Consider the following 16,546-nt stretch of genomic DNA (forward strand, 5'->3'; position numbering starts at 1 on the left):
CCAAATAAATGCAAGTTTTGGAGGCATGGTGTTTTCATATATACTGTAGTAAGAGTGCTCTCAAATTAAGTAACACTATGACTAAGATAATTTAAAATATTGTAACACTTTGGAAATTCAACTCATTTTGTTTAAATAATTGTACGTAGAAAATAATTGATAGCATTAGGCCAATAAGTGTAGACCAACGATGTAATATGACAAGCATTCAAAAGTGGGCATAATTATAAAGATAAAAAGATATATATATATATATATATATATATATTCACAGTAGTATTATCCATTATTAATATTCAATTATGGTTGATTTTTCAAAAAATGTAATCAAAATAAAAGGTGGATGATGGAGTGCATATGCATAAATTTTTACATTGTTGTATAAATTTTACGCTCTATTGATAATAGGGTTGACGAGTTGTATGGTTAGGTAATTCGCTTAATTAATTGAGAAAATAATATGCACCGGTAGTAATGAGTTTTATATATTTATCATTATATTATCAACTATTTATATTTAATTATCATTAACTCTTTAAAAAAATTAATTCAAATAAATAATAGATAATTATAAATCTTTTACGATAATTGTATATAGATATCACACTCTCCGATGCCTCATTTACATTGGCATGTGCAATCATTATGGTAAGTTTTAACAATTACCCGTTTTTTAAGAGTTAATATTTATATATTATTAGTGTAAATATTTATGCACAATTATTATATCATTCACCATTTATTTATATTATTTTTTAAAGAGTCAACAATGATTAAAAATAAATGATAAATGATGAAATAACAATGTAAAACTCTTATACAATCATCACATACATTTTTTTCTCTCTCATCTTTTTAAAAGTAACAATCACTCGTTTACCTTGTAACCCCTAATAGATGAATAAGAAATGTTTCTAAGATATTTTAATTAAAGAAAATTATATTAACAATAGGTAAGATTTAGTTACAATTACAAATCTAACATAAATCTCCTTTGCTGATTATAATTGAAACTCTCAATATAATATTATACCTTTATTTTATTTACTCATTTTTTCCCTTAACATTAAAAATTACACCTAATTCCTTTAAGGAGAAATTAGTGTAATCATACTAACATTATATACATTAAGGTAGATATATGTAGTTATAAAAATTGAGATATTGTATAAATGGAAGGTTGAAATTAGATTTGGTTATTTATTTAGACTAGTCACTCAATGATATAGTATTCGATTCTGATTTTTGAGAGTGACATTTGTTGGGAGGAGCAACCACGAGCCCCCGAAAGTAATTAATTTCTTATCAAAAAAATGTGAGAAGATACAAAAAATAAGTAATACACAACCAACAAGACATTGGTTTCATTTAATTTTATTTTATTTTTTTCTGATGAAATGATGAGAACCGTTGGATCTTAATCAAAGGGTCCCTATGACTCAGAAAGACACTGATAATAGATCATAGATTCTATCACTCTCTCTCTCTTAGAACACCAAGGTAGAAAGAAAAGCATCAATTTTTATTCTATTTGCTTCAATTTCTGCAACCAATCATATTAAAAATCATTGCTTTTTTCCACTTCCCTTCAAAATTTCACATCAAAATTCTACCCATCAAATTTTTTATTCTTTGAAGAATAGTTATAGTATTAATCAGATTAGTGTTATTTTTTGTTGTTGATTTAGGTGAGAAAAATGGAATCTAGTAACATTGATAGCAATATATTGTGTTTGAGTATGTTGGAAGAAGATGAACATAGCCATAATCAATTTTCTTCTTCAATCTCAAAGATACATTGCAATGTTCCAACCACTACAAGTGTTCATGATCTTCTTGAATGCCCTGTTTGCACCAATTCAATGTATCCTCCAATTCATCAGGTCAATAATTTGATCCATTTTGCTTTATGGGTTTTGTTTTTTTTTTACAATGATTCTGTTTTTCTGTGTTGACTTTTGTGCCTTGATTTATGATGTTTAAGTCTTCAATAAATGGTATGTGGAGTTGTGTTTAGAAATTGTGTGTTGTATGAATACCACTTTGGTCCTTATAAATTTTGAAGTGTACCAAGTTGATTCCGAAAAAGTAAAAGTCCAAACTGGTAGTCAAAAAATCGCGAATCTGAGTCAAAATAGTCTTTATCAGGTGTCAAGACTAAAAAGGATTAATTTGACCACAACTGATATTTTTGGGATCATTTTGGGTTTTTCAATTTTCTAAAGATCAAATTGGTAAACACAAATTTTGAGGACCAAAATAAGTCTTTACTCCTTTTGTTTTTGTAGATCTTATGTTTGCATGATTTTGATTATGATGAGTCATGAGGATTTGGTTGCCATGGTTACTAGTGTACCTCTATAGACTAAAAGAAGAACGGCCTAATACACTAGGCTCTCACCTAGTAGGATATGAGAAAGGTAGATATATATATATATAGCCTTACCCTCACGAGCGAAGAGGTTGTTTCCAGAACTTGAACTCATGACTTTCATGTCACAAGGCAAACAACCTTACCGTTGCGCCGACTCTCACCCTTACGGTACCTTTGCAGACTGCAATTCTGAAATAAGAATGCATCAGTCATAAATTATATAAGGCATGATGATTCCTATTAGGTCTTTCATCAATTTGAAAGTGATCTTTTCCACTTTGGCTTGTTTATTAACTCATTTCCACATTGGAAGTAATGATAAATCTCTTGTAGTTGGGATGCTTCATTGATTGAAAATATTTCATTCCATTTGTGCATATATTGCTATATCCTAGTGATTGAGATAGAATGCATGCATTCCATAGTATCATTCGCTTCGTTTTTTATGTAGTTAGATTCGTAATATTGTTATATAATCTCAGCGCCCACAAGGGCTTGTTGTTCACTGGCCCCTTGACTAGTCGCCGGGGAACACTGAAATGTCGGCGTCACCACCCGCATCACTTGTTTGGAGAGACATGGTGGAATAAAACTTTGATATGGGTGAACCAGACTAGAAAAGCTAGTCATTGTGGTTGGAGAATCTATGCCATATCAAGTCTATACTGGAATCCCATACTTCCTATGTCGGACTCGAGTTCCATACATTGCAATCGGATCCTAAAATAAACATAGCTTACGAATTTTCTAATATCTGAGATAAACTGAATCTATTCATTTCTTGAGTTCTAGTATGTTCAAGTTTATTTCTGAAAGCTGTGATGCATTTTGTCAAATTTTATGAGGAAGATTTTAGCTTGAGTATACTGAAAACTTTTGTTCTTGTCGCTGTAATAAAACAGGTAGCTAGTTAAAATTTGATTAACGATGTTTGCAATAAAGTGACTGATTCTTAAACAATTTTTGGTTTGCAGTGCCACAATGGGCATACCCTTTGTTCAACATGTAAGACAAGAGTACACAACCGATGCCCGACTTGTAGACAGGAACTCGGTGACATAAGGTGTCTGGCATTGGAGAAGATAGCGGAATCACTTGAACTGCCTTGCAGATATATCTCTCTTGGGTGTCCCGAGATATTTCCCTATTACAGCAAACTCAAACATGAGGCTATTTGTAACTTCAGACCGTATAACTGTCCTTACGCTGGTTCGGACTGTTCCGCTGTTGGAGATATTCCATACCTTGTTGCTCACTTAAGGGATGACCACAGGGTTGATATGCATTCTGGATGCACTTTCAACCATCGTTATGTCAAGTCTAATCCCACGGAAGTAGAAAATGCTACGTGGATGCTAACGGTAAGTGTAACACTACATTCTCACCATCACCACAGCCCCGAAACGACCAAAAAACGAAAATAGCCACATCCTTCTTTAGGTTGCAGTCCTGTCTTCGAGCATTGGTACGCCGAAATGGTTTCTGTACTCGTACCGAGTACATATCGGCCGCTTATATGGTAACACGGGTATTTAATGAATGCACACATTATAAGTAGGTATATGATATCACTCAAATACAAGTCATGAATCTATGCAACAAGCTACTTATTTTTCATTTTGAACAGCTTGAAATCTTATTCAAATTGATATGCTTGACCTTTATTTATGTTCATATTAGGTGTTCCACTGTTTTGGTCAGTATTTTTGTCTCCATTTTGAAGCCTTCCAGCTCGGTATGTCACCTGTTTACATGGCGTTCCTCCGATTCATGGGCGACGAAAGAGAGACACCGAACTACAGCTACAGCCTTGAGGTAGGAGGTAATGGGCGTAAACTAACTTACGAAGGGAGTCCGCGAAGCATTCGAGATAGCCATAAGAAAGTCAGAGACAGTCATGACGGCCTCATCATATACCGGAACATGGCGCTTTTCTTCTCCGGCGTGGATAAGAAAGAGTTGAAGCTAAGAGTGACAGGAAGGATATGGAAAGAACAGCAAAACCCTGATGGTGAAGTATGCATACCAAACATGTGTACTTAGGTTGATTATTGCATGTCTTGCATGTTATATCTATAGTTGTAGATAATTTAATGAGACATTTTTATTTGAATATCAAGTTTTTGAACATCACTTGTAATTTGGATACCTTTATTTCTGTCTTTCACTTTTTATCTTCTTTTGTATACATGTTTTAAGAATACATTATACATGGAAAATACTTAATATCTATACACTGACAGTGCAAAGATTTATATATAGTCAAGTGAATCATTCACCATTCATTTATATTACTTTTATTTAAAAGTAAATGAAGATTAAAAATGAACTCTGAATGATACAATGACAATGTAAAAATCTCTTACGCTGTTAGTGTATACTAGGGCTGACAATGAATCGAACCAACTCGGTATTTGTTCGAAACTCAATTCATTATTTAGCTCGATAAACTTGGCTCATGAACTAAATGAGATGAACTTGAATTGGAAATTGAGCTTGTTAAATAAACGAGCTGAACTTGAGTTGAATATAGTTCGACTCGTTTGGTTCATGAGTTGACTCGAGATATATATTTATATTTATCTTTATATGTATATTTATATTTATATATATATAAATTAATTTTTATGTTTATTATGACTCATACATTATTTTTTTATATATAAATAAGATTATATTTATATATATAAAACTTTTTTGCCCTATTTTTTTTCAAAATTTAATTAATTATTTGAGTTGTTCAAATGAACGATTTAAATTGAACTGAACAATTTGTGAACTTTAACCGAGCCAAACTCGAGCTAAAAAATTAACTCGAGTCGAGTTTCGAGTCGAGCGAATCCTTATCGAGTTGAACTCTGGTTCGACTCGGTTCGGCTCGTTTCTAGCCCTACTGTATACTAGCACTTGAATTATTAAAAAAAAGTCACTTTTGGCATTTATATGTTATGTGCTTGTACTTTTACTAAAAAAACAGAAACTTAAATATAAAAAAAAGGAAGCTTAAATTTAGCTTTTAGAAGTGTCTAAATTTTTCAACTTCTTAAAAAAAAAAGATCAAACAAAAGAGAAGGGGGAATTTTAAAAAGAAAACAATTTATAATTGTAACCAAATGCATAAAAAAACAAAAGTATTTATTCATATGAAAGCTATACAACAAAAATCACTTTTTTTTCAACCTCTTCAATTTTTACATTCTTATCTTCACTCTCCAACCAAACACAACCTTATAGATAAAACAAGACAACACTCACCACAAGATAAGAATGTTAAACCACAATTCAAAGTTAAGAAATCAACTACAAAACTTGAAAGAACCAGTTATTTTTTCGGAAACTAATGAACACTGAAGTTATAGTAAGAATGGTTGAGAATCCAACCAAAGAAAACATAATCCCTTGGTAATGAACAAAAAAATCATTCATTGTACACCAGAAGGTTATGTACTAACTATTATTCAATGCAGAATCTAACTCCATTGTAAAAGGGAGTTGCTTGCGATCTCGTCGAGGCGCTGGTCCATGATTTCGGAAACAGATTCCAGAAATGTAGCTTCGCTTGTGCCCGGAAGAACAGAATCATTTGCTGCTTGTACTACTTCCTCGATCACAGATTCCTTATTCAAGGATTCCCTGCACATGATACTGCCGATGGTGAAAGGGGTCAATCCTCTCGCTACGGCTTTCTTCAAAAGCATGGTTGAGATTCGAAGGGTGCGGGAACATTCAACGGGTAGATCCCATCCATGAAACTTCAAAAGCGCGATATCTTCTTCAGCGTCTAATGAGTTTATGTACTTCACGGATTCGGTGGAGTATGGCGTGCGAGCTTGCGGCCAGTAAAGCCATTCAAAGGTGCAATCTTCGAACTGTTGGAATGGCAAAAATGTGAAATAAAGCACTTAAACAAGATTCAAGGAAACAACTTTTAGAGCATGTTTGGTACAGATTAAATATGTACAGAAACAACTTTTTCTGTCTGGTTTAATTAAATTACAAAATAGATGTCTTTATGGAAAAAAAGCAATTCTTAGAGAAGCTACGAGTTTCTAGCTTATTTAAAAAAGTTAAGATTATTTTGAAACAAATCACATTTTTTTCCATCTAACCTTGCAAAACTACATACCAAACATAATGTTGATTCTACTATAAGCAATGTCATCCTTTTTTTTGTAAGTTACTATATAAAAGTGATTATTATACACAGCCTAAACGAAACCGATTATCTTAGAATTGTTTTTCAACACACATATCCAAACATAAAGTTGATTCTACTATAAATGATGATAATAGGTGTTTGATTATCTTTATAGAATGCAGAGTTATGAATATATAATGTAGTGCTAAAACTTCATAATTCTTCATTCTATAAAGAAAATCAAGCACCGATTATCAATCACGAGAAAACATTTAATAAATGGTCGTGTTAGAACTTCATTACTCCGTGCTTTCTATAAAGAAAATCAAGCACCTATGATCAATCATGGAAAAAACATTTAATGTATGTTATATTTAGAACTACACTAATCTGCATTCTATATAGAAAATCAAGCACCTATTATCAGTTACGAGAAAACATTTAATATATAATATAGTGTGATAGCTTCATTAATATGCATTCTATTAAAACACAACGAAGCGGGCATAATATAATGTAAGGTGCTTACGGTTGTAGGCAAGCAGTATCCATGATCAATCGGAATCAGAACAGCCTGGTCGTTCTCGTCCACCATGCCGAGCAAAATATTCCCAGCATGCCTATCTGCATTTGCGAGTCGCACGTCCAATACAGAAATCTTATGTACTTCCTTCACCGGGAAAGCCCCAGGACCCATATCTTCACAGCTTCCACTATTCTCCACAAACATTTGCATCGAGCCGATCTTAGCAGTCAAATCTCCTGGATGGTTAAATCCTTTGTGCAAGCACTTAACCATAAATGTCGGTGGAACTCCAGCAAAGCCCTTTCCGTCTCCAAGTAATGAGCGGCGACCACTAATCGGATGGTCCAAAATATATGCTGCAACTTCCCTGAATGCTCCTTGACCGACTATTGTACCCTTCTTCAAACCTTCACCATCTAATGACAAAGGCAAACCCCGAGGATTATTCACAGCCATAGGCTCTTCGTCAATGGGTTTAAAAACAGACACATACTTCTGCCCCGTCGAATCGAGCATAAAGTAAGCTCCCCCTGTACCCTCCATTGATCGGATTGGATAGTTTCCTTTATCTAGTCCATCATACGTAGAGTTTATCATATCCCAAATCTCTGATGCTAATCCGATTTTAGGGTTAACAATAACTGGCTCCAAAATAAAATCTCTATCAGGAGGCCTTCTCGGTACAACTTGCTGAATGGTGTCATACTTCCTTACGGCACCTTCTTTAACAACATCAATTTTTTCTGCATCATCCGACTCTGTTGCTAAAATGGACAACTCAAGTGGTCTTCTCTGAACTTTTACGTGCCTTTTTCTAACAAAAAGGTGCACAACTGCATCATTATGTTTGCTGCAGATATCATCAATAAGCCTTTGATCCTCAAGCCTTTCACCTTTACACACAATTTCCTGCTCTTCAGTATCAGCAAAATCTTCCCCCGTTTTCGCAATCCGTTTCTTTATGTACCCGACATCCCTTCCTCGTTCCACCTGAAATGTGAATTCCTTCCCACAAGAAGTTTTTACATTGATGACCTGAAGATCTGAAAGTTTGATTATCAAATGCAAAACATTCCCATCTGTAACACCATAATCCTTGAGCAACGAACCGCTTCGCGCTAGTTCCCGGCCAGCGTAAACCAACTTCTGCTTGTTTGTTAAGAAAGGAAGGCTCTCACACCTTTGGATTTTGAACTTCACAGACTCAATGGTGTCGCATTCCATAACACGCATCAGAGTCAATGACCCCGAATACGAGAGATATATGGAAATGAATTTGTCTTCGAAAGACAAGCATGATTGTGTATGGAATGGTTCAGTTGGAACAGGACTAAGAGTTTTGACACCAGAAGATGACATTTTCACACTATTTCTATTGATTGATTAACATAATCTAATCAAAGGAAAACAATCAAATACTACAAATTTCATAACATAACCATTTATTTGTACAATTAAGCTACAACCTAGGATGATGAAAATGATGAATTCTTCTCAGCTTAATATTCAAACTTGAGAAACACACACAACAAAAGGTACAATCTGAAAAGAGAATCACACCAATGCACTAATTCCTCAATTCACTCTTACCCAGATGATAAAATGAGCTAAAAATTGAAATTTTGAAGTGAACATGCAACAAAAGTAACACAATCTTTTGTAGGAAAAGATGAAAAAGTTTCATACCCCATATACTGATTTCTCATATTTAACCCCTTCAGAACCAAAAAGATATGAAATCAGAAAATGGGTATGAATCAAAGAGTGAAATGTTAGCAAGAGAGATTGCAAGTTTGAAGCTTTTACAGAAAAGCAGCGAAAAGAGCGTGATATTGGGTTGAATAGAAAAAGGAATAATCAATTGAATTATTAAGAATAGTTAATTTCGAAAAAAAGGAAGGTTTTGATGATGGTGACTGTGACAGAAAGTGAGAGATAAAGTGAATGAGATGAGACAGGATCAGTACAAACTGTTGTAGCTTACGTGTCTTACGAAAGAATACACTCAACAGACTCAGCTTACTATTTCAAACAGTGTCTCATTCCATATCCTAAATCAATAAAAATGTTAATTTTTATTTTACAATTTTTCGTTTATTCATGTGGCAAGATGTGACAAGTTTGAGACAGAGAAGATGGGACATAGTTGAAGACATATGATCCTTGTCAACACTCAACATAGATACATTGTTCAATTATCATGTAAGGCGAGCTCGATCCCATTTAATTCTTGAGAACAATAGTTGTCGAAAAGGGTAGCCACATATTTTAAAAGATAAGAGATTAATTCTTTACCAAATGTCATTTGCATAACCCGTAATTTGTGAGACCACATCTTCTTCCCCATTACTTCAAGTGTCATGAGTGATTGGTCAGAAAAATACTTAATAATTAAATTTTTAACTTAAATATATTTTTTAACCAATCATAACATGTTGTATATGGTGTGTCACAAAACGTGAGATAGAAGATGTGCTCCCGTAATTTGTGAAAAGAGTATATAATTTTTGTATGTTTGATAAGTATGCTTGCAAGGGTAACGTGGGTATCCGGTGGACTTATGTTAAAAAATTACTAGTGTTGTGAGAACTGGACTGGACTTGAAAATAGATTTATATTGCAATCTTAACTGAATGAGAGTTAGACCATTTTGAACTGGAGAAATTCCAGTCCGACCGTGTTAAACCGAATTAACCCGGAAAGTTAACCGGGCTGTTTACTTAAAAATAAAAAAAAATTGAACACTCCTCTAATATTTTATTTTACTACAATCTAAGAAAAGATGAAATTGTTATTACTTTAATATAATTATACATAATTATTAATTATATAAAAATTTACATTTACATATAATTATATATTTATAGATAAAAATTATTAATAATGTATAGATCACCCAGTCAGACTGGATGGTTTAACCGTTTAAACCAATTAAACTAAATACGAGACATCTGCCAGTTTGACTTCTGACTCGGGTTTCACAACATTAAAAATTACTACAATTGAAATGAAATTATAATTATATTTATAATGTTATTTAATGTATCAAAAATTATGATATAATGTAGTTTGTTAAAGTTAATAACATAACTGGATTTTTTGTTTTCTCTCTTTAACTTATTTTTAATGAATTTTTGTTTTAATGATATTTATTCAAATGTGTATAAAGTAATGATATTTCTTTAAATCAAAGTAGATAATATATTTTTTTGTAACAACTTATCTATTAATATAATTTTATATTTTAAATCATGTTTTTTCTTCAACTTATCTATTGCCATAATGTGTATATAATTTCATATATCATAGATTTCTATTTTTTCATATATAATTATATGTAAATGACTAACAAAATATCTACATATAGTCAAATTATATATCATTATATCAATATAATATGCAAGTAATACTGAGAAAACTTTATCTAAAAGTGATATACATTGTATTAAGCCGAGTTCGGGTTCAGAAACTAGTTAAGTCGATATTTGAGATTAGGTTAGCCTTTGATTATAGAATCCATTTCAAGTTCAAAAAAATAATTTAATTAATATTCAGAGTTAAATACGAAACAAGTCTTATTCGATCCGACCCGTAATTAACAAATGCTTTCTCCTCAATGCCATTTATAGTTTAGGTGAGGATTCAATAAAAAGAAAAAAGCAATATTTTTCTTCTAAAACTAAATATTTTAAGGCCTACTTGATTTTTGAAAAGGTTCTATTATTATTGTGAATCATAATAGTGATAGTGTTTTATTACATTTCTTGCTAATCATGAATCTGACCTTATATCAATGAATTGAACAAATAAAATAGTGAATATGCATACTATTTAAGAGAACTAACTATTTCCCATTTTGTTACATTTATGGATTCATAATTATATTATTTCTTCTTTTATTCTACCCACAAGTTTTTCTCATTGTTTATATTATATTTATTTGACCTTTCAATTTCTGTGATAGCCATAAAAAACTACTAATTAAATTATTACATAAAAGTTTTGTTGCCTTCTGGGAGATGTGGAGAACAACATTAATGTTTCTTAATATTAATATGTAATTAGCTACATCAATTTAAAATGTCAATGTTTCTTTTTATATGCATTGTCTTTATCTCTAGCTATTTTATAAGAAAAAAAAGTAAGAATAAAAATAAAAATGAAATAAATATTATACAAAATAAGAGATAAGCTCATCCTCCAAGGTCATTATAAAATTTTCACCAAGCCAAATATGTATTATTATCTTTATTCATTATATTACTTGATTAAGGATATTAGGTATAGTCTTCTCTTAAATATATTATATATCATATGTATATAATCCAAGAAACCCTCTCAACTAAATCACTTACTCTTATGGTGTTGAACTTGCATAACGATTTTATTGCATGATTGCATCTATATAGTTAAACAATTAACACAACTATAACAAATAATGCAAATTCCTCATTTTATAATTATATAATCATGATACAAAGTAGGAGCTTTAAATAGAAAATAAGATTCATACCAACACCACAACCTTCCACTTATGATACTACTCATGTGTCATCCTACACTATCCTCATGTTTTTGTTGATGTCAAAAAGACAAGTTGAGATGATAAAAGAACATAAGCTTTGGGATGGAGATCCTCTGTCTTATTGGTGTCTCCAATGATGTCCTGAACCAATCAAAATCTGTTATTTATTTAGAGAAAAAATTATAAAAATGTAAAATAATATTTTTATATTATTTGGTAATACTCCATTGGACAAGGACATGAAGACGTGATCGTCTTGGGACAGAGGATCCTGTTCCATAAGCTACATTCTAATTAATATTAATTCCTTTCAGGTTGTGTGACTTTCCTATCAACAATTGTCGTTTCAAGGAATTGAAACTTTGACCTAGTATAATATTTTATAATTCAGTTGGACCTTACACCACTAGATTAATGTTCATTAGTAATTTATTGTCGTGTTTTGATTTTTGTATAATCAGTGATATCCTCTCAACCTGAATAAAGAACTAGTCCCTTTCGGATGTGTGATTGTCCCTCCAACAACAAGTCTCACTCCCAAGAATCGAACCTTTAACATTTAGACATATCTCAGAACTCAATGAGACCTTACACAATTTAACCATCGTCTTGTTACCGATGTGATTTTTTGTGTACTACCAAGGGTATTCACCGACCTTATAATCCATTTTGGGGTGTGTTTGTCTCTCATAACAAATATCATTCACATGAATCGAACCATAAACTTTTTGGTCTTTCTGGGATCTAGCGAGTCTTACACCACTAAACCAACTTCGTGTTGATTTAGTGATATGTTTTGATTAACAATGTATAATATTAGGTATAGAAAGGGTGTGAAGAAAAATTACTTGAGAGTTAAGACTATAATCTTTGTAGAATAAAGAGTAATAAAATGTTATTTAGAAATAGCAACAAATATAGCATTACAACTAAACAGAAATCCCTTAAATACGGCCACGGGTTCAACCTCCACAACTTTGACTCCGATTTATGTGTAAACTCATTTTAGGAAAACACGTAAAAACATTTTTCATTCTTATATTATGATGCAACATCGTCAACATTTTAAGTTACACAAATTAAGTAACAAAGACAAAAAATCTATCTTATTCAATTATTTATATCTCTTTGTTTTGTGTAGCTTTCTGAGTTATTTATTTTATTTGATCATTGTTGTTGTGGGTTTTCGTGATGGAATGGTCACCAACTTGTGCTACAAGGGCTTATCTTGATACCCTTCAATTGGTATTCACCTTTTAAGAATTTCCCATTTTTTTTATATACTCTTCCTCTCATTTTATGTATCTGGGTTTTTTTTTTGTTTTTAATATTGGATTCAAATGGATATAGAATAATTCCCATACAGATTCCATGGTTTAATTACACATGCACATTTTTTATATAAATATTAATAGTTTTTTTGTTAAATTAATCGCTTATTCTTTGTGATTTTCAATAAGAAAATCACATGCCCTTTTCTCATAACCATTGTTAATTCTCTTTTATCATCATTCTCCATCTTCAATGTTGTGTTTTGATTATCAAGTGAGTATAAAAAGGGTGTTAGTTTGAGAAAATTGATGTAAGAATATCATATCTGTTTCTTTTTATATGAGAATATTGTCTTCCTTTCTTCTTCTTTTTTCTCATAAAAAAACAGAATCTTGATCTTAAATTCAAAGAGTATGTTTTTTCATTGATCTAGTCGAAAAATACTATATGTATGAGATTTTTTGGTCGAGTATCTTCCACCAACCAAAGACAATCCTACTCATATCGACTAAGATCATTATGTGCGACAAAACTCTCATCTCCGAACACAACCGAGCTCACCATATGATTCGTTGTATCCTAAAACTCTAGGGTTATTCATTCATGAAAGAAAAAAAAACATCCTAGGGTTTAACATGATTTTCTATTATACCTTAGGGTCTATCTATGCCCTAATAAAAACACACAAAATCATCTATTATATTTCATCTCTCTCTATATATATAGCTAATAAATTTAATCTATTTCCTTTCCTTGATTTTACAGTGTAACAATCATAAAATACAATATGGTTCTTGGAGAATTCAAGAGCCAGGAAGCAATGAATTTGTATCAGCATTAGCAGCAGGAATGAAAGCAAAACTCATAGTTGAAGTAACATCTTGTGCATCATCTTCAACAATAGCACTTGCTGCAGCAGCAAAACAAACAGGTGGAAGATTAGTATGCATTCTTCCAGAACCTTCTCTTCATGAGTTAAAAGAAGTTATTAGAACTTCAGGTCTTAAAGATCAAGTTGAGTTCAGAACTGAAGATCCTTCAATGTTATTACCATTCTATGAAAACATTGATTTTTCACTTGTTGATTGCAAAGATGATGCATATACAAGGTTTCTCAACTTGTTAGATGTTAATCCTATAAGATCTGTGATTGTTGCTAATAATTTGGATGGTGATAAAAAAGGGTTGGAAGGGTTTGTAAAAAGAAAGGGTTATGGTGATGAGAAAGTTGTTGTGAGATCTTTAAAACATCCTATAGGGAAAGGTATGGAAGTTACTATGATTAGTAAGAATGGTGAAAATGATAAGATTCTAGGGTTTAGAGGACATCATAGTAGAATAAAGAATAAGAGTAAGTGGGTTGCCAAATTTGATGAGGTGAGTGGTGAGGAACATATATTTAGGGTACCACAGGTCGATTTGTCATGGAATTAACATCGTGATCGACTTCCAAATATGCACCTGACATATGTCTCTCTTTCTCTCTTCATACGACCTTGTCGTATAAAGATAGAGAGATGTATCTGTGTCTATCTCTTTCCTTCATATAATCTGATGATCATGTAAGAAGTACACATGAGAAGATCCTCCTTCATCGAAAAACGTAGTTTTGATCGCGCCTTCCTTTTTTATTGGATTAAAGCTCCTATTATCATTGTAAAGAAATATATTGTGCATATTTATGGAGCAAACATAGGAAGTGGTATACCATAATGTATAAAAAGGTTTATTAAATATAATCCTAACTTAAGAAACACATGCTTAATTTTGTGTTTCTACTATGTTAATCAAATGCTCTTGCACATCATGCAAAATAAAGTTATGGATAAAATGAAAATGAGTTGATTATGTGCTTAACATTAAGTTTAACATCATGCAAAAGCTTACAAAACAAGTGGATATCAATTTTATCGGTGTGTTGGAAAGTAAATCATACATCATCAACCTCATTATCTTATGAATAATGATTTATATATTTGTTCGATTACTTTTTTTATTGTGTTATTCCTCTTATTGTCAATTGGTTTTGAAATGAAATTTAAATATATGGTCCACAAATATTGTAAAAAAAAAGGTACCCTGTTGACTGTGTTACTTATGTCTTTTAATATTGAATAAGCTATTTTAATGACAGGTCTAAAAAAACTTAAATACGTAAGCCTCTTAAATAGCAAAGTTATAAACTATTTAAAGAATCTATTCTCAAAACATCCAAATAACCCTACAAAACACACAATAAGCTGCCATTTTAATCTCACACTAAGATTAAATGGCCAACTTTTTTATTCAGAGAATAAAATGCAAGCTTTTTTCCCACTTTGAAGTTGAAAAGGATTAAAAAAAAAATCAAACTAATTTTGCTATTTAAATTTGGTTGTTCCCTTATACACAATTTTAAAATGCCATGTTCTAATATTTCTTAATTTGTAAATTTACTGCATAGATGCATAATAAAATCAAGATTAAATACCCATTTTAGTCTCTAATATTTTTTGACCTTACCAATTTAGTCTCTAATATTTTTCGATCTTACCAATTTAGTCCTTCAAAAAAGAAAAAACCTAAAATTGTCCCAAAAAATTCAAATATGGGTCAAAATAGTCCTTTTTGAGGTCAAATTAGTCCCTAGTTCATACAAAATGTTGTAAAACATGCTAAAAAAAGACTAATTTGACTTACATTTGAAAATTGTAAGGCCATTTTAGATCTTTTCCTTGTTGAATGACTAAACTGGTAAGGTCGAAAAATACGAGGGACTGAAAATATATATTTCCTCTAAAATCAATAATAGAGTTCAAAGTTTTGGCTTATTTAATAGAAAACAATGATGTAGATATTCATAAACATTTCCATCATATGATTTCAATGATAGAGTTCAAATTTTTGGCCTATTGTGCTAAAGAACAACAATATTATTCACTAATATACCCATCACATGATTTCAATAATTCAATTGTCACAATTGGGTCTAAATATCAAGTCGATCAACAAAAAAGCAAAGACTCCTAGCAAAATATTAAGGAAGTCTATACAAATAAACCAAATCAATTTACAAAGTCATTGAAAATGATGTTTAAAAAGAAAAAGGAAAAAAAAAAATAGAAACTGTCTTTAATCATGTAACTCAATATATCAAAATTTCCTAACTGAATTTGTCACCTTAAAGGTGCATCTCTGTAACCTGAAATTGATTGCAAAGAACCTGCATAGTAAACAAGATAATTGACATTTAGTACTTTTCTACATAAACTCAAATAATATTTTAAGAGAATAAAGTGTCTCCTGGTATAAGGAGATAAATTATCTCCTCCGGCCTCTAAAATCTTGACATGTGTCATATTTAATCAATTTCTATAGCAAAAATTCTAAAACAAAACAGAACATGTGTCGTGTTTTTAGTGGGGGTAGGAGACAAGTTATCTGGAATAAGTAGATATTTAATTCACATGAACATTACATACAAGTGATTAACTCATAATGTGGTTAAGTATATTATAGACATAACAATGTGGACTAGCTTAAATAACTGAATCAATTTAGTTACTCTTCTGGTCCCTGAGGATGTACTTTTTGAGGGAATTCAAATAGGACCCACATACAAATTTCTATGCATTCATGGATCTGATTGCAAAAATAAATAAATTAGGTACCGACTTGAATTTTTTCATAAAGTACAAGGACCTAAAAAGTAATTTAAATGATCAATAAAAT

General features: G+C 31.4%; 3 protein-coding genes across 4 annotated transcripts; 2 read left to right on the forward strand and 1 right to left on the reverse strand.

Annotated features, from left to right (window-relative positions):
* LOC109330073 (E3 ubiquitin-protein ligase SINAT5-like) lies at positions 1,375-4,584 on the forward strand. 2 transcript variants are annotated; one of them, XM_019564071.1, is made up of 3 exons: positions 1,375-1,883; positions 3,349-3,735; positions 4,055-4,584. In XM_019564071.1, the coding sequence occupies exons 1-3, from the start codon at positions 1,698-1,700 to the stop codon at positions 4,415-4,417; spliced, it is 936 nt and encodes a 311-aa protein (XP_019419616.1). In that variant the 5' UTR covers positions 1,375-1,697; the 3' UTR covers positions 4,418-4,584. The 2 variants fall into 2 exon arrangements, with proteins under 2 accessions (XP_019419616.1, XP_019419618.1); XM_019564073.1 differs by having other exon boundaries at positions 4,076-4,584.
* LOC109330315 (phosphatidylinositol 4-kinase gamma 4-like) lies at positions 5,551-8,974 on the reverse strand. Its single transcript, XM_019564465.1, has 2 exons — positions 7,042-8,974; positions 5,551-6,243 (listed from the first exon to the last, which is right to left on the reverse strand). Exons 1-2 carry the CDS (start codon positions 8,395-8,397, stop codon positions 5,845-5,847), a joined length of 1,755 nt encoding a protein of 584 aa, XP_019420010.1. The 5' UTR covers positions 8,398-8,974; the 3' UTR covers positions 5,551-5,844.
* Positions 12,462-14,464, forward strand: LOC109329161. The gene is made up of 2 exons (XM_019562835.1): positions 12,462-12,808; positions 13,601-14,464. Exons 1-2 carry the CDS (start codon positions 12,755-12,757, stop codon positions 14,267-14,269), a joined length of 723 nt encoding a protein of 240 aa, XP_019418380.1. The 5' UTR covers positions 12,462-12,754; the 3' UTR covers positions 14,270-14,464.

The sequence above is a fragment of the Lupinus angustifolius genome, chromosome LG16, assembly GCF_001865875.1.
Source record: "Lupinus angustifolius cultivar Tanjil chromosome LG16, LupAngTanjil_v1.0, whole genome shotgun sequence".
NCBI lineage: Eukaryota > Viridiplantae > Streptophyta > Magnoliopsida > Fabales > Fabaceae > Lupinus > Lupinus angustifolius.